Source organism: Haliotis rufescens, unplaced genomic scaffold (genome assembly GCF_023055435.1).
Source record: "Haliotis rufescens isolate VD_foot unplaced genomic scaffold, xgHalRufe1.0.p SCAF_7, whole genome shotgun sequence".
Taxonomy (NCBI): domain Eukaryota; kingdom Metazoa; phylum Mollusca; class Gastropoda; order Lepetellida; family Haliotidae; genus Haliotis; species Haliotis rufescens.
The window spans coordinates 59,160,701-59,184,663 of record NW_025964361.1 but is presented as its reverse complement, the minus strand read 5'-3'; the positions used below and the strand labels follow the sequence as shown (position 1 = coordinate 59,184,663).

Sequence of the window (23,963 nt, the reverse complement as noted above, 5' to 3'; positions counted from 1 at the left end):
GGGCGACCTTCAGTTGATCAAAAGTCCACGTCACCAATGTTTTTATGAACATCCATCAAAAGAAATCTTAGAAATCTTAGGCCAAAGAAATCTTAGTTTTGAGCTTCAATGTTGGTTCATCTGTCGAAAATGCCACCATAAATATTAATGGACCATTGGAAATGTAATGTTTTGGTGATTGCCTTTTTGGATACAATTATTGTGTATTTTCAGCAATTGTGGCATCACTGGACGTTTGTTCAAAGTCAAAACGATTAGCAGTATCCTCATCCCCATCCCGTCTGTTCCAAGTGTTTTACACCCGGCGACAAGTCACCAAACTTCACACAACCAAAACCCGTACCAAATACAGCGACACAAACAACAGCAAATATGGCGACAGCATAAGCCAATTTCTTATGCTGACAGTCATTTAAACCTACCTTGGTGACATTATAACTCTTTTACAACAAAAAAGGACGAAATGTGACGATGTGTTAGAGAACGACTGACAACATGTGTCACCTCGCCGACAGTAAAAAAGCGACCTCCCGCTTCCATGTACTTTCACGAGTTGCCTCCCTTCGAAATAACAACATGTACCCTACTTACAAGTTAGTGAGTTGGATTTTACGCTGCTTGTGAGAGAAAGAGAGAGGGAGAGGTGGGGGAAGGTGTATATGAGGCACTGAAGCTCATATGGTTTTTTAACAAAATGTGTTGAGGTGCTGCGATGACACACGATCAACCAAGATACACACCAACACACTTCACACACTTTCTTTTTTTCTTTCTCTCTTTGCTGTTTAACGCCGCAATCAGCAATATTCCAGCTATATGATGGCGGTCCGTAAATAAATGGACCGAATGTGGACCAGACAATCCAGTGATCGACATCATGAGCATCGATCCACGCAATTGGTATACGATGACATGCATCAATCAAATCAGCGAGCCTGACCAATCGATCCTGTTGGTTGCGTCCTAAGACAAGCATAGTCGCGTTTTACAGCAAGCATGGGTTGCTGAAAACCTAGTCTAACCCGGGTCTTCACGGGCCGCTGTAATGATATCCCCTTATCAGTTGACCTGGAGTGACAAATAAGAAACAACCGACAACCAACCCAACCTGTATATACTACATATCGCATCACCACTTTTAAGCCGTATCAGTTACTCGCATGTTCACTGATGTGTGAGGGTGAGGACGACGCTGTCACTGCAGTGCGCCATATTGCCTCACACCTCGACCAAACGCCGTCTGGACGTGATGGCGGCCAGCCCTGTCAGGCATTGGAATCAACGACCACCATTTGTTTGGTTCTTACAAGAATCGGTCACTAGGTTACAGGAATCCCATGCTTCATCCCAGTATCTTCATATTTTAATGTTAAGTTACTGTGGCAGGTGTTCCCCACACGGCCCTGGGCCAATGTGTAGGTACTTATATGAACACTAGGCTGGACAGAGTGGCAGTTTTACAAAGTCTTTCAAACCCATGATGTATATCAATCTTTATTATGTATATCAATCTTTATTATGTATATCAATCTACATTATGTATATCAATCTTTATTATGCCTCAAAGTGAGATTGACCAATCAGAGAGCAGAACTACTGATCCCACATGAGCCCTAAAGCGTGAGTAAAAATCCAAGATGGCTGTTACTGACCTGATATGAGACTGTATACCGTCAGTAACAGCCATTTTGGATTTTCCAACACCCACCTCACATCTTTCACATGAAATTTCTGGTACGGAAATTCGTTATTCGACACTGTTTTGTGTTTTAATATCATTCATTTTGACGTGAAAGGGCATTAATATCGTTGAAGATCACGTTCGGCACTTTATTGATAAAGATTATAGTTTCACTTATCAACAAGGTGTGGCCATTACGATTTGAAGAGTAGTCTCCCTTTGACCCTCAGCTTCAACGGTTGTAAGTGTCAAGTTTTCATTTTGACATGACATGTGTGATATGGTTACCAGATAGTGTACACTTTTCGGCATAATAAATCCGTTATGGCGTCGCCTCGCCAATGTTTTGGTTTTTTTTACCTAATATGACAGCGTATACAGCAACTAAAGACACCATGACTATTAACATTATGTATATCAATCTATATTATGTATTATCAGTCTATTTGTTTTGTTTGATTGTTTTTTTCCGTCACACTTAGCAATATCCCAGCTTATGAAGACGGCTGTAAATAAGGAGTCTGGACCAGACGATCCAATGATTGATATTATGAGCAGTGATTCACGTTACGTTGGCACGCGATCAAACAAGTCACCGAGCTTGATCACCCGATCCACGAAGTCTCGTCTTATGGTCTGGAATTTCCACAGAGGTATTGCTTCACTTGGGTGGTCAAGGTTATCTCCCTTGTGATAAAATCTTATCGTTGATGAATAGTCTAATCACACACAAATTGTCTTGACACAAGTCAGATGCTGCAGCAGAGATCCCCTTTAAATATCGATGAAACTACACGAATCTAATAACGTGCGCAGACGACCTTTGTCACAGATAAACGGTGTCACCAGATAGTATCCCTTATCAGGGCTGGTTACAGAAATATACTTAACCGTCATCGTTGATTTTCAACACGTGCTTGTTTGTGATACTGCATACATCTCGAGTTTCACAATGTATTGTGTTTTGGGACGTTGGACCAGTGTACGTCGGTGTTGTCATGTGGTCTAGACTCCGTTGTAATCTCAATCGTGGATAACACCAGACGTTTCAACCAAATGAATCCACGGACAACCACTTCAGGCCGGAGAGTGGCAGTGGTATGTACAAACTCATCAACTCGTCGTGGGTCCACTCGCTTTATTCTGCCACACAATCATCATGCCTCGTGTAGTAATGACGTAGTCGTATTGGATGACATCCCTGAACACCGCATACCCCCGATCACCCCAGTACAACATGACGGTCGATTTTGAGAAAAGCGTTTGTGGTTTATGAACTTTCGGTGTATAATTAGATATCGAGATATAATCATGTGAGGATGGCAACGACTGCAAGATTGTTGAGTGATGTAATAGTCACGTTAAATAGTGAAACTAGTGATTCCTAACAATTCTGAACAAGATTACACTTCGTGTCAGTCTACAACACTCCGCATCCTTTGCCTCATCTCTTGGGGAGGAATCCCTCTTGGAAATACCAGTTTCACTTGTGGGACTAAATCAGTATACACGGGTATCAAGTTATACACCGTTTGCATCGAAGTTCCTGATTAACAAACGATCACATGACGAACTATTTTTCTTGTGAAATAACACATCGATAAAGCCAAACTTTCTTATTCCTTAGCTGACGTATGCGTGAAATAATCCGTGTGCTTAGATGGGAAAAATAAAGTGATGTGATAAAAAATGATATGCTATCATGGGTTCCCAGCCTTGTCAACCAAATACGCGTTGGAAACAATGCACACAAACACATCTCAACATTTGATCCTGACTTATGTTAAATTTGTATGCGCGCTCTTTCAAATGTACTGACGACAGTAAAGCTTATTCCCCTATATCTTTCATTGTCCCTTTATTCGTTTCCATCAGCATCTTAAATAGGCATTCTTGTTACTTCTTTGTTCTTGAAGAAGTTCTTTGATTATGTTGACATGTGTACGGTGTTTATGAAGCCGGTCTCGTTTCCCTTTCGGATTAAAATATTGTTTGAAACACAATTAGATGTCGACGATCTAAAAAATAGTGTTTTATTATTTTACAATTCTAAACTCTTTCTTTCGGAGTCGTGTTTTAAGGTATCGCTTTTTGGTAAAAGGTATTGTGATTATGAGGTGAAATACCTTGATACGGCCCCTGTATTCACTGCTTCAGATCACAGGAGCTAACAAGGGCGTCGGGTTCGGTATTGTCAGAGCATTGTGCAAGCAGTTTGATGGTGACGTCATTCTAACAGGTGGGTACACGGAGAAACTATTTTACTTTTTTATATATTTACTTCCTGCAACAATTGGAGCGTGCGTGGCGGACATTGGCGCTGCGGTTAATCTGTGTAAAGGTATAGTCGAGGCAGTGGGCGGAATGCTATTGTGATTTGCTTCTAAACCGTAGGGGCGTTGATCAATCTATATGAAAAAATATAATACAATGTTTACTTCGCTTCCTAACTTGACTTTCTTTTATGTTTTTTTCATTGCTGATACCAGTTACCAGATTCCGCAGTACCAAAACATTATTGTTCTCAAATTATTATTTATTCCCATGATATATAAGTTGCGTCGGTGGATTCGTATTCCAAGTTATAAAAACAACTTGAATGGTCTTTATAAAATAATATCAACACTCGGCCTGTCTGGAACTGGAGTAATTTACCATCTTCCCCGGCAGGAGAAAGTCCAGTCGTCTAAACCATTTCTCTGTTGCATCCCTTGCCAGAAACCTGTATGATCATGGGTTTGAAGCCAATAGGCACCCTGGTAATGTCTCCGGGTGTGTCAGCACCATACCCGTGATCGTGGGTTTAATCAAAGTGGTAAACGTCTAAGACATGTATCACTTTGGGATTTCCTTCCACAGAAAGCTGACAAAGTCATGTTGGGATATAAGTGAAATATATTTCAAAGCGCGTTAAACCAAACTAACTTACTGACTCACTCCCGTCATGCAGCAAGAAATGTTGACCGGGGTCAGCAGGCCGTCGCTGACCTCAATCAGGAGGGACTCCGGCCTCGCTTCCACCAACTGGACATCACTGACACCGACAGCGTGGACGCCCTTGCGACGTTCCTGAAGGACAACTACGACGGACTGGACGTTCTGGTCAATAACGCCGCCATAAAATTCAGGGTAAACCCATTAGACTTCTATAAAATATTATATTTATATACACCAAGACATTAATTAAATAGCCCCTGGTTTTGCGACCATATCTGTCAAACAACAAGGTCTCATTCGCGTCAAGCCTGAGCTATGGTAGAGAATGACATGTCTTGTGTACAAAGTGAGACTCTTAACACGGAGATAGATGCAAATGTTTAACATTTAACACAGTTGCGATAGTGCTAAAATTAAGCAAAAATAATAAGCACGGAAATTATAGGAATCTGGGAAGTTCCGTGATCAGGTATGGACGACCATTACTTTCCAAAAACAACGTTCATTGTTATCTTTCAAAAATAATCACAATCCCGAAAATCAGTAGCGAGTGTAACCGCCCTGTGCCTGGATGATTCTACCTACTCTTCATTCCTCCAGTGAGTCTTCTGGTACAACCAAGAGGTAACTGCTGTCACCCGCGATGCAATGCAGCCTCTTAAGCTGCCATATTTTGTACTGGTGGATCCATTGCCTCCAGCCGACCTTCAACAATGTCCCCAACATGTTCCAGTGGTTTCAAATCTGGACTCATAGCGGGTCCAGGCAAAGTGTCAGTAGCGTGTCCTTGTAGAAATGCCGTCACAGCACGTAAGCGATGGGTGGGTCCAGCATTGTCGTCAATAAACACAGGTCGAGTGGCAAGTGAGTTATTGCCAAAATGTGTCACAACAGGATTGAGGACGTCCTGGATATAACAATCGCCGTTGTCATTGTCTCGTACTGTTACCATGTCCAGTTTACAGTCATGACACATTGCTCCCCACACCATGACGGAGCCTCCACCATGCGGGTCTTTAGGAACAATGTTCCTAGAGGTGTACGCAGTGTTTCTGTGTCTCCAAACCCGCCTTCGCCCATCAGTGACGTGCAGCAAGAATCTGCCTTAATCAGACCAATGGATCTGTCGCCAAGTCCTCAGATGCTAATGACGTCGAGCCATACACCAAGCCATTTGAAGTCCCTCATGATGAGCAGTTAACAGCCGAAATTATTTTAGCCAGTTTCGGACAGTTCTGGTGGACAGATGCCTGTTGAGAAGCCATTGTTCTTTCAGAGCTTTACTCGAAGCAAAGGATTGTCGCTTCACAAGATGTGCTAGAGCCTTGTCTTCCCGCACAGTTGTCTTTCGGGGTGGTCAAGGACGGTCCTTTGCTTCACGTGTCTGGCGGTGTTTTCTTACGAGTCAGCTGATGACAGTATGGTCATAGCCAAGTTGACGTCCAATGGCTGTGTATGACATACCTGTTATGCATGCCAATACTTTGCCAACGGAGTTCCCCTAACCGCCTCCTGCGTGCCATGGTTACATGTTCAAAGATAAACTTTATATACCCTTACTTGCATCAAGTATTTTTTTCCTGAAACTCGAGGGTATTCATGCTTCACGGTCGTGTCTGTGTTTGGGGGCGACACAGTCAGTTTTTGCTATGACTGTACTCGAGATAGACAGCAATTCTATGAATGAGTATCATGAAACTTGATCTTGGTTGTTTTTTTAATAAACGGATATATGACTGTTCTTTGTTTTGTCAGAAGGTGTTTTATTAATTTCTAGGTGTATATGTGCACAGAACAATCATCCCAAATTTATGTGCAGGGAGCTGTTGCAGTTTAACAGATAGAGAACGTTTTCCCAATAACAGAAGCGAAATAATGTTATCAATATTTTACGACTCGTACCATACATGTATATGAATTTCAGTATTACTTCATATAGCACGGGTTATTAGCAATACAAAGCCAACCCAATACGTTTTTATGAGACACAACGCAGCGTAAAATAGAGCAGTAGGCGTTTTAAGAAGTACAACAACAACAACAACAACAACAACAAAAGTATTAGTTTTTTTGAAATCATGTATTTGATATATTTAAATCTTTATTGAAATACAACGACGTCGTTATGATATCCGAAAGTGTGATATCATATTATCACTACATTTTTGAATATTTTCTTTGGGAATATAATGGCTTTCTTATAGAGGGAGGCTGGTGTTCCCTTTCCCAGAAGGATCAAGGAAACGGTGGGATGTAACTTCTTCGGCACTTTGTCTGTGACGAGGCGGCTGTGGCCCTTGTTGAGACCTCATGCAAGGTACGTAATACACGAGATCTCACAGGAGGTACATAATACACGAGATCTCACACGAAGTACATAATACACGAGATCTCACACGAAGTACGTAACACGAGATCTCACGCAGGGTACATAATACACGAGATCTCACACACAGTACATAATACACGAGATCTCACACGAAGTACATAATACACGAGATCTCACACGACCTACATAATACACGAGATCTCACACGACCTACATAATACACGAGATCTCACGCAAGGTATATAATGCACGAGATATCACACTAGAAACATTGATTGTACAAGGGACCTCGCTACCTCAGGAAATGCTTGGGTTTTGACGTGATAGATAAACAGTTTCCCCAAGGAATACCACTATTCTTCAGGGAAACTAAATACACTGCTTTTCCATTAGGACCTCACTCAACGTTGAAGTTACATTATCCTCACGACGTTTCAGGGTGGTGAACGTGACCTGCTTCTGTATCAGTTCGATCATCACCGAGTTCTCCCAGGACCTCCTGTGTCAGCTGCTGAAGCCGGACCTGACCATGGCCCAGTTGGAGCTGCTCTTGCAGGACTACGTCAGGTATAGCCGGACTGGACTTATCGCGTTCGTCATAGAATGAATGACTTGGCTTAACGCTGTTTTGAAAATTGTAGTGCGGTGTGTGGTCATCACCTCGGGACAGGTGTCAGGTAATTTCTCCAGGGTTTCGACCATTTCATACATGAATGACAACACACGTAAGTTTATCATCATTTTACCTGTAAAAGTAGCTTTTTAGGAATATCACTATCAAGTTGGGATAGGCTAGATTAGGTAGATTTGCTTTAATTTTAAATATATAATTTGATTGCCTTATGATTCGCATTTAGTCCGTGAACCCAGAAAAATAACATTTTTCTAGCTTTTCCGACAATACATTTTTGTTTTCGCCTATCGTTGTTTTACTTTCGAGGTGGGTGGCTAACCTACACTATCACCGTGTTGCAGGAAGGGGGAGATGGGGGGCCACTTCAGGGTAGGATGGCCAACAGACGCCGAGTACGATGTATCTAAAGTCGGGGTTTGTTTGATGTCTGCCATTCTCAGCAGGGAAGCTGTTGACGACTCGAGAGGGGATATTGTCGTCAATGCGGTATGTCGTATTTGGAGTGGTTGTATAGTATTTTGTATCAGCAATCGTTATTGTTTTGTTTTTGGTTTGTTGTTTAACGCCGCACTCCAGCTATATGGCGGCGGTCTGAAAATAATCGAGTCTTGACCAGACAATCCAGTGATTGACATCATCAGCATCAATCCACGCAATTGGGATCGATGACATGCATCAACCAAGTCAGCGAGCCTGAGCACCCAGTCCCGTTAGTCGCCTCTTACGACAAGCATAGGCGCATTTTACGGCAAGCATGGGTTGCTGAAGACCTATTCTAACCCGGATTTTCGCGGGTCATCAGTCGTCATTGTATAGTTCTGGTATTTTAAGTTAATGTAGATGTAACTGGTATTAGATTAATAATATTTGAATAACCTGGCTTCATTCAGTGTTTAACCGATGCATTTAACTGGGGTAGACATTGAGTTCGTTGTTAAAGGTCTATTGTGTTATTAAAGGGGAGGTTTGAGAGTCGTGTGGTTAAACGTTTGCTCGTTAACGACGTTGACATGGGTTCGATTCCAAAATGGTTGAGATGTACACATGTATCTGGGATGAAGCCAATTATTGGTGCATCCTTGATAATGCAGGAATGCAGTAGTAAAGGTCACCCACTCGCTGTCATTTCAGTGTTGCCCGGGTCACGTGAGAACGGACATGTCTCGCTATGAAGGTAGCCTCACAGTAGATCAAGGTTTGTTTGTTTGTTTGTGTGTTTGTTTGTTTGTTTAACGCCACACTCGACAATATTCCAGCTATATGACGGCGGTCTGTTAATAATTGAGTCCGTACCCATCTTCCCGAGACAAGAGAGTTAACTCACAATAAAAGTCCAGACAGTCCAGTGATTGACATCATGAGCATCGATCTACGGAATTGGGATACGATGCCATGCATCAACCAAGAGAGCGAGCCTGACCGCCGATCCTGTTAGTCGCCTCTTACGACAAGCATAGTCGCTTTTTTACGACAAGCATAGTCACCTTTTACGGCAAGCATGGCGTTCTGAAGACCTATTCTCTACCCGGATCTTCACGGGTTTGGATCAAGGTCAGTTAGCAGTTTGTGCGGGCGAGCGTTTGTACGAACGCGTGTGCATGCCTGCGTCCGTTTGTGCATGTTTGCTTTTGTGTTTCGTGATAAAACAAATGCCTTAAAATTATTGAATTGATTCCTTCCTGATAAAAACTCAGATTCGATGAAAACAATAAAGGGTAACAGACCTTTTGTCACATGTAATACATTTTAATATATTTACAGATATAAACTAAGTATATCCCTTTGTTACATGTGTTTCAGGGGCGGACACCCCCATGTACTTGTCGCTCCTACCCCGCAACGCTGCCCGCCCCAGGGGTCAGTTCCTGGCAGAGCGGACAGTGGTCAAGTGGTGGTGACCGCTGGACGCGAGAGTCAGCAATGTATATAAACAGTTCACTCAGGTGCCAGATGGGCGTGGCTGGGCTCGTGGGGATACCAATTAATCTGCCCAAGCCACACCCACACTCACTATGTATACAGTGAATAACTCGAAGATAATCGAGATGTCCGTAGTTCGAGACACGCGGAGTACCTACTTATCTACGTTGGCGTTTAGATTTCTTTTTGTCGTTTTACTCAGCACACAAGAATATTCCAGTGTTATGACGGCGGTCAGGAATTAATGGGTGACCAGATAAAACATTGATTAGAATTATAAACAACGTCCCACGTCGTCGTGGTACGAGGACCCGCAATCAACGAAGTCACCGAACCTGACAACCCGATCCGATCGGTAATAAAATGCGTTGATTGGAAAGTGATGAGTCGTGTTATATATTGCCTGGCTATCGGCACTAGAGGCAGTGGAGCTTGAGTGCATATAACTGTCTTTATTGATCGTTATGTGGCATGCTGGTGTGTTTACAAAGCCCCCGTTACACTATCAAAAACTTTGATAAAAAACTTGGTCAAAGTCCATTTTGACAAAGTTTTTGATTGTGTAACATGCCGTAAAAAAGTTTTTAAGGGAGTTTAATTAAATAAGAAACCGATCCTATTTCTCGTCAAACTTTGAACAAATTTTTATGACGCTGATTTAATTTAGCCAATCAGAATGCAAGGGACATTTACCCCTTATAAGGCAGAAGTGAATAGACTCAAGTAAAAATGAGTTCACTAATTTGGACTGACGAGAATGTCACGAGATGTTGGAAGAATTAATCGATTCTCTGATTCTCGAGCAGCCATTCTCGGGACCAAATATGCCTTTGCCTACCCCGACGCCGCCTTCTCAATGTAGCAATACACAAAATACATATGACAGCGAAACAATTTTCGTCAGTTTAGCATCCATCTTTGGAAGAAAATTCCCGCCAAAACTTTGACGGCCGGTCAAAAACTTTGCTGAGTGTAAACAGATCAATACATTTTGGTCAAAGTTTTCTGATATCATAGTGCAACGGGGGCTTAAGACATTAACTGTGTACATTATCATCCACACTATATTGTCTCGGTTATTAATGGGTTCTTATCCAGAGACCATAAAATAATTCGGTCTCTGTTTTATCTTTAAAAACGACCATAGCTGGCTATGGGTGATGTAAAACAAAAAGGCGAAATGTGATGATAAAAACCAACTCGAACGCAGGTTCTTTATCGTGATTTTAATCACTAAACACCACTTTTAGATTAAATATGTATATCGTATTTGAGATATTTGATAGATGCAACTTCGTCTAAGCGCCCTTTTTCAAGTCTAGATGCGTTACATAAACCCGGATCCCACAATCCCACTTTTCAATCATTCATTCTCAGAAACAGGCGTGGACAGCGACAGTGCATATCCGTGTCTGTATATTTGCGTAAGTGGCAGGTATCCACAACTCAACTCCGACTATGGCAAGTAGCAGAAAGGTTGCAGTAGTAAGTACAGATCACTTTCATAACAGCAATCAATTCGAAACGTAGCATTTAACTTCCTGATTTAAACTCCACCTCATCACGCCCGGGTACATTGAATGGAGCTAGGTTTGCTACGAACTGGGCAGCTGTATATATATGATAAAGCCCATTGTAAGAGCGGATTTTGTTTAGCGTAACAGATATGGACGAACAGTTTAAGCTCATGGTGGGGTGAAGTTAAAAGTCGAACGGTAGCTGAAACGAATTCTCAAGAAAATTGTCACTAAATTATACGAATGCGAAAAACACTTGGTTTATTATTCTGTCATGACTTTGGAAGATACTTGATTGTATTATTGATAGTTTCAACCAGTGGTTTCAGAAGTACCTGTGCTACATACACACTTTCCATTCCTCTCATGTTGAGATACATTGCTGTAAAACAATGTTTGGTTATCGTTTGGGAAGTATTACAGCCAACTGTAAACATTGTATTTTGTATTACCCTAACACAAAGATGGCAGGTAAATTTTGTGTTTGTAGATTGATCTTTTGTTTCAAATTTTAATGAAGTGCCATCAAATTAGCATAGCTCTACATAGAAAATGTGCTATGTTCGTGTCTCTCCAAAAATATAACTGTTTAAAGAAAATAGCATGATTTGTAAAAGCAATCGATGACCATGATTATATGATGAGACATCAGCCAACGCTTGTTTTGTCCATCAGTAGATGATATATATATTTGATACAGGGACTGAATGATAAACTATTATATAAAATACAGTTTCATTTAAATTGGATCTTTTACTCCAAGACTACCTGTTTGCATGACGATGTGAGGACACCTCCGTATGATGTGTCATGCAGAGCTAGAGATAAGCTATTGGTTATTTGGGTAGTTTACCCAGGGGGTTGATTTTGATTGGGTATCTTCACGTTTTAGAGGGTATAAAAACAAAAATTACCCAGCTGTTTCTTGACATTTGGGTATTTAATTTAAAACATTTTTCACAACAATTCCTGTAAATAATTTAAAGCTATGTCATAGCTACTGATTTACGACACCCAATGTCTGAAGAACATTTAATTGCAAAGGCTCATTACCCTGGAGCCATGACCTCTATATGCCTTGAAACACTTAATTGCTGTTATTTATAAGATGCTGATCCTAATTGTTAATCCCCATTTTTGTGTACATCGACCGTCTGCCATCCTGAACGAGATGTGCAAGTATGTCACTGATGAATTACTGTTTACATTTATATTTATTACTTACTAAATGTCAGGTGACCTTGGCTATATAAGCCTTGGTCCAGAGAGATTGAGAAAAGAGGAGAAAAGAAAGGGTACCCTTAGCCTAGCTAGGGTTAGGCTGGGTGCTCAGGGGCACCTAGACAACAACCACTACCACTATGTGCTGACCTGGCACATAGTGTCTTTTTTATGTATATATCTACATGTAAAAAGTAAAACTGTATATACCGCAATTAAGCCATCATCTCCATGTTGTCACTTCCTACTGAGACCCACACGTCGGCCTCTTGCATATACGAGTATGCAAATTATTCATTAATCAACGTCAGACCGCCACGCGTTGTTAACTATGTGAATAGTAGTATACCCGTCTACGTCTGCTTGCGGCTCCTTCTCAGGGAAGCCATGTTTTGTTAATTTGTTTATTTCTTTAATCACCAATCAGCAACTATTTAAGATACAACATGTACATTGACTAGGCACGATGCAATCGGCTGATAAACAATCATTTTATCTAACAGTTGTAATATACACAATTGTTTTTTCTCTTAGTTATGATATCCACATTAATTTATTTCCATAGCATATTTAAAGTTTTTGTTGCATATTTGATACTCTAGGATTTAATTTGTCTACGTATTTCTGTTTATGCATATTTTACGCAAATACACATCTTATCTCCAGCTCTGGTCAGGTAATCCCTGAGCGAACTTTGATCAGCCAATCAAAATGAAGGCAGTGTGGGTTCCTGAGCCAATCTTTTGTTAGCTTTCTAAAACAATTCGACTAAAACAAATTAACCATCTTGATTTGAAAATTTAGACTTGGACAAATGAAATCCCACACAGGACAGTCATTCCGTTATTGGTACTCTGATTTGGGTGTTGATGCCAGGGCAAACAAAACCAACAGAATGTATGAAATATCAACTTTCTAACTTTCTTAGTTTGATTTTGAGATAAAAAATCAGATAGGCTGGTTTGAATGCTTGGATCACTTGTGTGCTCAGATTCTCTCTCAGCGAGGTCGTGCATCAGAGTAAAAGATCTGAGGTGAATGTGATTGATATCATATCATACCGGTACATTATAGTTTGCAATAGAATTCTGTATGAAGTAAGTTGGATTTATAATGACCTTATTTCTGACAGACCATTCTTCTGTATCATTACCAGCTTTAAGAAGAATCTTCAGGCCAGCTTGGATAACAATGGTTCAGTGTCATAGAATGTGAAACCAAGGTGTGAACTTCTCTTCCAGGTGACGGGGTCCAACAAGGGCATTGGCTTTGCTGTCGTCAGAGCGTTGTGTAAGAGCTACGAGGGCGATGTTTTCCTCACATGTGAGTAGTTAACATGTTATCTGCTAGTGTTATTCCCCGTCTTATCATCTTGTGTTATTCCTCGTCTTATCTGCTAGTGTCATTCCTCATCTTATCTGATAGTGTCATTTCCCGTCTTATCATGCTTATCTGCTAGTATTATCCCTCGTGTTATCTGCTGGTGTTATTCCTCGTGTTATCTGCTAGTGTTATTCCTAGTGTTATCTGCTAGTGTTATTCCTCGTCTTATCTGCTAGTGTTATTCCTCATGTTATCTGCTAGTGTTTTTCCACATCTTATCTGCTAGTGTTATTCAACATCTTATCTGCTAGTGTTGTTCCTCATGTTATCTGCTCCTGTTATTCCTCGGCTTATCTGCTAGTGTTATTCCTCGGCTTATCTACTAGTGTTATTCCTCATGATATCTGCTTGTGTCAGAGCTCCAGATAACTTTTTGAGCAATTGAGTTTTTACTCTTGGGTTTCTATTTTCATTGCTTATTACATTTTTCATTGGGTAACCAATATTTGTTCACTCATCTATTCATCACTCTATCATGTGTCTATTGGGTTTTCCCCAAAATTAATGAACATTTTAAGAATCTAAAAAATGAAATAATGTTTTAGATGTACATAACTGTTGTAAATATATAGGCTTGACTCGGAAAGTAAATTAGCTTTTAATAGTGTTTCGAAAAAATAAGCTCCTTTGTACGCATGCTGAAAAAGCTTCATTGGGAATTTACGAGTGCTCTTTTAATGCATTTGAGTTTTTCATTTATGCATGCGTTTCTGTACGCAAGTTGATTGAAAGTAATTGGGTTTTGAATATATTTGGGGGGTATTTTATGCTTATCTGTAGCTCTGTAGTTTTATTCCTCGTCTTATCTGCTAGTGTCATTCCTCTTTTATCTGCATGTGTCATTCCACTGCTAGTGTCATTCCTCGTCTCATCTGCTAGTGTCATTCCTCATCTTATCTGCTAGTGTCATTTCTCGTCTGTCATGGTCATACATCAACAACTCGAGAGCCACAAGACAGACGTAACTGAGACTTTGCATATATGTTGATACCAGTAAGCTCCAAGATTTAAGTCTTGTTGAGACCAGTTGTCCGAGGTGCTGTAAATAACAATGGAGAGTTGGGCTATGCCATGCCAGGATCTGGTTTGAATCCCTGATTATGATCCTTGGTTTGTCTGCACCATACCAATTTCATGTGTTTTACCAAAGTTATAAATCTGCTTTTAGCCTTCCTCACAGATCAAGCTGCACTACTGTTCAAAGTGGTGTATCGTCCCCAGCCTGTTCACGCCTGTGTAAGCCAGTTACTCACGTTTCATTTGACCATATGTTAATTAATTTTTCTAACACTACACACAGCTCGGGACGAAAGTCGTGGCCAAGCAGCCATCGCTGACCTAAACAAGGAAGGCCTACAGCCCAAGTTCCATCAGCTAGACATCAACGACCGGTCAAGTGTAGATCAGTTGAAGTCCTTCCTACAGGCCACCTACGGGGGATTGGATGTCCTAGTCAACAATGCCGGAATAGCATACAAGGTATAACATCTGGTTACTGCGATGCCGGAAAAGCATACAAGGTATTACATCTTGTAATTGTGATGCTGAAATTGCATACAAGGTATAACATACGTTATTGTGATGCTGGAATAGCGTACAAGGTATAACATCTGGTTATTGTGATGCTGGAATAACGTACAAGTTGGAAACATCTTGTAATTATGATGCAGAATACAGAAGGGTACAGGATATTGAAAGGAATTCTTGAATATGTAAATAGGAAATATTTACGTAGATATCAAGTCATACAATAAGATGTATGTGTATTATTTCTTTTATTTGAGCTATGATCTTAAATGATTGATGAGTCATTAATGATTTTCACTTCAGACTTTACTTCTTTGATTTTCACATTGTTCAGCGCAAATTTAGGTGACTAAATAATTCAATAAATTAACTTAAATAAACCAGGATACTAATATGCTTTTCAAAAGATACATATTGCAATATTTTTTCAGTGTTCTACTATTTATTGGGTAAAAAAAATAACAAGTTTCATTATTATTAGTATCGTTTAACCTAAAGTTTACACAGAATTTCATTAACAAATGATGTTTCCTCTTGAAATTGATTGACAAATGGGCGAAAATGGGGAAGTGATTTTTCTATTAGATTCAGACTGAGGGTTGATAGAGGGCAGCACTAAGTGGCGAACTCGAGTTAGCACCACCACCCAGTTGCATTTGGCAATGGATATATTGAGCATTTATGATTGAAATTAAAGAAACCTTAATCTTCATGTAGTTTGGAGTCTTGATGAAACAAATTTGTTCAGGGTCAAGGTCACAATATGGGCATATGCCAGTTCACGAAAAATCAAAGCATTTTCCAATAATTGAGTGTAAACTATAAAAAATAAAATCAATGCCTGCCTGCCTGTCATGTCATGGTTGGGGGTGGGGGTGGGGGGGGGTGTTAAAGATGATGAGTTTCCCCCAATCTATTTTTTCTCACATCTGTTTGGCTAACAGTCTATGATATTTCAGAATGCCGATCCAGCACCTTTCGCGGAGCAAGGTGAAGTTTCGTGTAAAACCAACTTCTGGGCCACCCTGGATGTTTGCCGTGTGCTGTTCCCCCTGCTCCGACCTCACGCCAGGTATGACACAACAAACCAGCTCACACGCCAGGTATGACACAGCAAACCAGCTCACGCCAGGTATGACACAGCAAACCAGCTCACACGCCAGGTATGACACAACAAACCAGCTCACACGCCAGGTATGACAACAAACCAGCTCACACGCCAGGTACGACAACAAACCAGCTCACACGCCAGGTATGACAACAAACTAGCTCACACGCCAGGTATGACAAAACAAACCAGCTCACATGACAGGTATGACACAACAAACCAGCTCACACGCCAGGTACGACACAACAAACCAGCTCACATGCCAGGTATGACACAGCAAACCAGCTCACATGACAGGTACGACACAACAAACCAGCTCACACGCCAGGTATGACACAACAAACCAGCTCACACGCCAGGTATGACACAGCAAACCAGCTCACACGCCAGGTATGGCACAACAAACCAGCTCACACGCCAGGTATGACAACAAACCAGCTCACACGCCAGGTACGACAACAAACCAGCTCACACGCCAGGTATGACAACAAACTAGCTCACACGCCAGGTATGACAAAACAAACCAGCTCACACGCCACGTACAACAACAAACCAGCTCACATGCCAGGTATGACACAACAAACCAGCTCACACGCCAGGTATGACACAACAAACCGGCTCACATGACAGGTACAACACAACAAACCAGCTCACATGCCAGGTACGACACAACAAACCAGTTCACACGCCAGGTACGGCACAACAAACCAGCTCACACACCAGGTACGACACAACAAACCAGCTCACATGCCAGGTACGACACAACAAACCACTCATGCCAGGTATGACACAACAAACTGGCTCACTTGACAGGTAAGACACAACAAACCAGCTCACACACCAGGTACGACACAACAAACCAGCTCACATGACAGGTACGACACAACAAACCAGCTCACACGCCAGGTATGACACAACAAACCGGCTCACAGCCAGGTATGACAACAAACCAGCTCACACGCCAGGTACGACAACAAACCAGCTCACACGCCAGGTATGACAACAAACTAGCTCACACGCCAGTTATGACAAAACAAACCAGCTCACACGCCACGTACAACAACAAACCAGCTCACATGCCAGGTATGACACAACAAACCAGCTCACACGCCAGGTATGACACAACAAACCGGCTCACATGACAGGTACAACACAACAAACCAGCTCACATGCCAGGTACGACACAACAAACCAGTTCACACGCCAGGTACGGCACAACAAACCAGCTCACACACCAGGTACGACACAACAAACCAGCTCACATGACAGGTACGACACAACAAACCAGCTCACACGCCAGGTATGACACAACAAACCGGCTCACATGACAGGTACAACACAACAAACCAGCTCACATGACAGGTACGACACAACAAACCAGTTCACATGCAGGTACGGCACAACAAACCAGCTCACACGCCAGGTACGACACAACAAACCAGCTCACATGCCAGGTACATCACAACAAACCACTCATGCCAGGTATGACACAACAAACCAGCTCACACGCCAGGTATGACACGACAAACCGGCTCACATGACAGGTACGACACAACAAACCAGCTCACATGACAGGTACGACACAACAAACCAGCTCACATGACAGGTATGACACAACAAACCAGCTCACATGACAGGTATGACACAACAAACCAGCTCACATGCCAGGTACGACAACAAACCAGCTCACATGACAGGTATGACACAACAAACCAGTTCACACGCTAGGTACGACACATCAAACCAGTTCACATTCAGGATTTATGGTTGCCATGGTTACAACAAAATGATAGGTTCCTCTGTGAAGTTTGTTCATGTGGTTGGGTGTCATGAGATGATACAGCATAGATGTAACTGTGTGCCTCATTACACACCTGTGCATAATAAAATACATCACTGACTCACAGAAACATCGCAATTCCGTGTGAGAAAGGGATCCTTGTCGTAACCCCAATGCTATGTGGGGGGTCCCTAGATTATGGATAACAAAAGAATAAACACTGCCATTAGCCATGGGGCAATTTCCCCAGAAAGAAAATGAAACAATTCTGGTCATTCATGAGAAATAAAATATGAATGAAAGTCAATATGAAATTACTAAATGCTTTTTATTTGTTAGATAACATTTGGCTAGAATACTAAATACTGGATACCTTGCTCCATATTGCTAAGGAATGTGCACAATCTCCTTCATTAGGATAGTTTTTTACTTGCCTCACTGAAATATCAGGTGATTTGGGGAGCTTGCTCCCTCACAATCCTTGACAGATATGCTATTTTAAGTATATGTCAATTTTTATCCTACCTCACACTATGCATTTCTCTTTTTATTTTCAATCCTAACTGCAAACATGTCTGAAATAAAGGTTCTCCAGCTCTTAAAGTTAATTCACTCATACGTACCTCTCATCGCCATGGTCACCTCCTTGATCTGGGTCATGCATACTTTGCATGCTGGTTGACCTACATATTGGAATATAGCTAACTGAGGCGTTAAACAACAAACAAACAAAGAATTTAAGCATGTTTACCAGATTTTAATCAGAGTTGTCTCCCTTAGCTCCATTACGAACTAATGTTCTGAATCTAGGATATGATGGTCATGTTAAGCAGGACATTTTCATTGTGGGAAAGTTAAGGTACTTGGTGTACTATTGGAATACTGATGCTCACCCAACCTCATCCTCACGTATCCAGAGTATTATATCTCCATTCTAATTTAAGTGAATTGAGAAATTGTGTGCTTGGTTATTGACGTCACTTCTGAGACAAGCAATGGTGGCCAGTGGATTGTAACAGCAGATGTGATACACTGAATAATCAAGGATGCCCTGACCATTATCGTTTCTCGTTGAGTATTGGTACATGTAGAGATCCTAATATATGGCCATTGTAAAGTGAATGTTGTCCATTGTATTGCTTTGGCAGGGTCGTGAACGTCTCAAGCTTGGTATCTCAATTTTCCATCACGAAATGTTCTCCAGCTGTTCAAGGTCGCTTCAAGGACCCCAGTCTGACAATGGATGGTTTGGAGAAGATCATGCAGGAGTTTGTTGAGTAAGTCAGAGAATAATATTCATACATTCATCTGATATATAAAAAGGAGGCACGGTTGGCCCAGTCGTCTTAGAGTTGTGTCCCTTGGGCGCGCCAGAAACCTATGATTGTGGGTTCGAATCCAGGTTCGCCCCGATTATGTCTCTAGGTTTGTCAGCACCATGCCCATGCTCGTGGGTTTCACCGAAGTGGTAAACGTCTGAGACCTGCATCACTTCGGGCTTTCCTCCCACATTAAGCTGACAGGCCGCAATATAACTGGAATAATGTTAAAAGTGGCGTTAAACCCAACTCACTCACTCACTCACTCATAGTCAGGTTCAGGACTTTCCAGGCACCCATCTTCTCAGCCGTACATCTTTAGTACTATTCTCTATGATGATATCAGGGGAAGTTCATTCACAACTCTAACAACAACATTGTTTTTTTGGTGACTATGTTTTGTATTTCCAGTGCTGCCAAGGCAGGTACTCACCAGGACCAGGGCTTCCCCAACACAGCGTATGGGACGTCCAAGATCGGGGTCACTGTCATGTCCTTCATCCAAGATAGAGAAATCAGGAAGGACTCAAGAGAGGACATTGTCATCAATGCGGTGAGGGCACAGATTTTTCATAAGTGACTCTCTTGCGACCAAGTTGTTTATCCTCTGGATCATGGACATATGCTGAGAAAATACCCTGCAGTTGGAAAACAACCAATTAGCGAAGAAAAAAGCAATCTTAGCAACACAGTTAGTTCATGTACTTCTGAGGTGTAAGATTGGATTTCCAAGGCTGAAGTGTTGTCAGAAAAAAGTGTCTTTTGATATTTACTAACTTTTGCAACTACTGTAAAATAATAACAAGCTATCTGTCAGTGATTCCCAATTGTTTGATTTCTATATTGTTTCCTGATGATGATGATGATGATGATGATAATATGTTCCTTCAGTGCTGCCCGGGCTATGTGGCAACAGACATGTCAAGTCACAAAGGCACAAAGACCATCGATGAAGGTGAGCAGTTTTGCAAGACATGTTCAGAAACACCAACTAATATTTGTTTGTTGTTTAATGCCGCACTCAGCAATATTCCAGCTATAAGACAGCGGTCTGTAAATAATCGAGTGTGGACCAGACAATCCTGTTATTGACATGAGCATTTATCTATGCAATTGGGATACGATGACATGCATCAACCAAGTCAGCGAGCCTGACCACCTGATCCTGTTAGTTGCCTCCTACGACAAGCATAGTCAAATTTTACGGCAAGCTTGGGTTGCTGAAGACCTATTCTACCCCGTAATATCACAGGTAACCAAGTAATAAGACAAACAGAGACAGGCTGTGATGTAGTTTGTGTTCCTATCCAAGTGTGACTGCCTGTTTCTATGCCATGTCTTTGGCTTCCTCGTTGTCATCTCTTATGGTGTCAGAGCAGCTAAGGTCCCGTGTGATCCTTACTTATCACCCTTAGGCATCATAGAGTCCACGTGGTGTGGAGCTGGGGCAGAATAGGTCCCACAAACCTAATACTTGGCTGCCTGCCTGTGTGGAGTTTGGGCACTGTAGGTTCCCAGGGCAGAAAGGTTTCAATGCTTGATATCAAGTCAGAGGCAACTGGATTGGGAATTGCAGATTTTGTCGACCACTGCTAATAACACACTCCCTCGTGACTCCATGCTCATCTCAGTGAAGCCAGATCTGTTCCTCCTGTATCATACCTCTCTGCATGAAGATCTGTGGATGCCTCCATGGGTCACATCAGGTGAGTCAGCCAATCAGTGTTGACGCTGCTCAATTCTCGGTACGAGTGAACGAGGCATTTAGACCATATCTGATGTTTGTATCTCGAAACAAGCTGAAGCAACTATTTCCACATGTAGATGATTAAGGCAGCACCATTATATTGGTCTGAGTATTTTAAACACCGTTGCTTCTGAACACCTGGGCATCTACACAGAAAAGAAGAACCATCGAAGGAATATTTGTGATCTCTGAGGACTTTCGTTTGTCAAGGTGGTAAAACATCAAGCAGAATAATTTTAGAAAGCTGAAGTCTGTTTGCTGCAAAACCCCACGCATCCTTCATCTATACAGGTCGGTCAATGATTGCTCCGAGTTCACCTGACATGACCTTCTATAGATCATCTGATCGTATCAGCGTAAAAGATGTGATTGCAGTGAGAGTATAAGGATTTGAACTGTCAGTGTCAGTGATAAACAGAACTTAAAACTGATAAAATACTCAATCATTTGATATTTGTTGCAGGTGCAGACACCCTGGTATATCTGGCTCTCCTTCCCCCCAACACAGCATCGCCAAAAGGCAACTTCGTATCTGACAGAACCATCCAGAACTGGGGATAATCTGTGATTATACCTTACTCAACATGCGCACAGATCCAGTATATGCAGTATATGCAGGTCTCACAGAGGCAGGGTGAAAACTTTGCAGATAGTCACCCTCTCAGAGAATGTAGTCATGTTACGTTAACAAATAACTTAGCAAAGCATACACTTGAAAATTAGATTTGAGCAAGCAATTACAAGCGTCAAGTAAAACAGTCTTCGAAACACATCCAAAACACAAACTGTGATACCCATGTCAGATAATCACCACCAAATTACCATTTCTTGTTTGTTTTTCGGTTTTAGCCACCATCAAACATGGATGTACACTTTCTTTTGCCTGGCATTTTATTTTGGTGTTTTTGCCTTGAAACATTTTACTGTTTTACATAAAGTTAAAATGGCATGACCTGGTGTATACTTTCTTTTGTCCGGCAGTGTAGTCTAAAGTTGTCCCGTGCCACGGCGTTGAGGTCAGTGACAACCTGATGCTGGAGGCAGATTGTGGACCGGCCTCTTACCCTTCAGTACATGTCCAGGCCAGAGTAATGCTCATAAGGATTCCAACAATGTGCATTTCAAAAGTCTTAATACTATACTTGCAATACTGTGGTGAAAAGATGACCTTCAGTATTGTAATAACTAAGTCTCTTGTGATTTCAAATCTTTATTCTTGTTTCTTTCATTCTTTCTTATCTATTTTCCTTTTGATCGTTCACACAACGCATATTTGCAGAATTTGAAACAGATGAGAAGCTGTCTCAGTGTTTAGCAAAACAAACAATTAAAAGTCTATTCGTTTTAGATAATGATTACCTTAAACATGTAGTGATAACTTCAACACTCAGGCTGACATTTGAACTTGATGGGTAAGTACGTACGGTAAGGTGAGCTAAGGTTGTGCAAGGAGGTGGTTGTGATTTTTTCATCAATCATTGGTCATTGACAGTTTGTTCCAACCTATTACATCATCAACAACACTAGGTTCTGCTTATGGTACAATACATTTGAATCAATTTTTTTAGAATCTTGTTGCTTAAGGTACGGTTGATGTTAATGATGGTTGTATTTTTAAACATTTATCAAGGAGTGCTGAAAGCTTTCTTTATAAATGTCCGTATCCATAGCATCTATAATGAATTTCCATCACTGATGGACATTCAGCGATTATATCTCAGGTAATCAATTCAATCATAAACTATTATCAATGACTGGACCATCACTTGTGGGGATGTTTATTGGGTAGAATATCGCTAATGGTTGATAAACACCTTCTTGACAGTGTAGTATTATGCCAGACACTTGCCACAGATGGATACAGACTGAATGAAATTGTACTCACTTTATTAAGTTGGCTCATATACTTTATTGTAGAAGTCCATGACATAAGGGCCCAACCTTAAATATTCTGGGTCGGGGGAGTTGGGCAAGGATTTTATCGAAATATATAATTGTCCCAGAAAATGTTTTAAAACATTATGCTTCAGATTGTTGCCAAACAAAGAAGTCTGCAGAATATTATGTTGCAAGGTGTTCTTAAACAAAACACATTTTGGCTCATATTTTTCATTATACCGTATTCGACGTAATAAGCGCCCCGCTCTAATAAGCGCCCAGGGCGATATTTATAAATTGGCTAGTGAACAATCTCATTTAGCACCCCTTCCAATTGATCAATGTACATAAGACTTATTTATTCGCGTATGATACGCACTTGTGTGCTACATGCACCCTTAAGTATGGGCAATTACACTCTGGAAAAATACATCTGTCGTACATAAACATTTCAGGCTGTCAGCATAAACCACGAAATTTTTACCAAAGAAATATTCTAGTAAGAGCCCCTTATTACTAATTTTGAGTGCGCCCTGGCCGCTTATTACATCAAATACTGTATCTGGTTTTGCAGCTTGAGCGGAGAAAATTTCCAGTCTCCATACAAAATCCACCCCTGCCCCCAGGATAGCAAATGGGTGGTCTCTTAGTGTGAGATCTATTATGGACATGATGCTCTAGTTTTCATCATTTTTACAAGTATGTTTATTAAGTTGATTGCTGTAATTGTTATGTACAATGTTTTTGCATGTTTTTACAACCTGGTTCAATGTTAACAAAATATATTCATCAAAGGTTCTTGGGTTGATCAGTTGTGAAGATTGTTTTTGATTGGTGTATTTGTTCTATACAATAATTTTGTACATTTTGCTGTTGCTGCCAGTTTTTACATTAAAAGAACTAATAAAATTGTATCCTTTTTGGTTTCTTAGCTATTGCTAATAAAGTCTTTAATGTAAACCAGTGCATGAGCACATGGCCA

General features: G+C 41.2%; 2 protein-coding genes across 2 annotated transcripts; both read left to right on the top strand.

Annotated features, from left to right (window-relative positions):
* Positions 1 to 2,574: 2,574 nt before the first annotated feature.
* LOC124147500 (carbonyl reductase [NADPH] 3-like) lies at positions 2,575 to 9,880 on the top strand. Its single transcript, XM_046518105.2, has 8 exons — positions 2,575 to 2,779; positions 3,839 to 3,920; positions 4,632 to 4,810; positions 6,823 to 6,935; positions 7,386 to 7,514; positions 7,923 to 8,067; positions 8,713 to 8,776; positions 9,382 to 9,880. The coding sequence occupies exons 1-8, from the start codon at positions 2,738 to 2,740 to the stop codon at positions 9,477 to 9,479; spliced, it is 852 nt and encodes a 283-aa protein (XP_046374061.2). The 5' UTR covers positions 2,575 to 2,737; the 3' UTR covers positions 9,480 to 9,880.
* A 955-nt stretch (positions 9,881 to 10,835) lies between these two features.
* Positions 10,836 to 23,895, top strand: LOC124147534 (carbonyl reductase [NADPH] 1-like). Its single transcript, XM_046518155.2, has 8 exons — positions 10,836 to 10,986; positions 13,481 to 13,562; positions 14,923 to 15,101; positions 16,109 to 16,221; positions 19,186 to 19,314; positions 19,768 to 19,909; positions 20,248 to 20,311; positions 21,567 to 23,895. The coding sequence occupies exons 1-8, from the start codon at positions 10,960 to 10,962 to the stop codon at positions 21,662 to 21,664; spliced, it is 834 nt and encodes a 277-aa protein (XP_046374111.1). The 5' UTR covers positions 10,836 to 10,959; the 3' UTR covers positions 21,665 to 23,895.
* Positions 23,896 to 23,963: the final 68 nt, after the last annotated feature.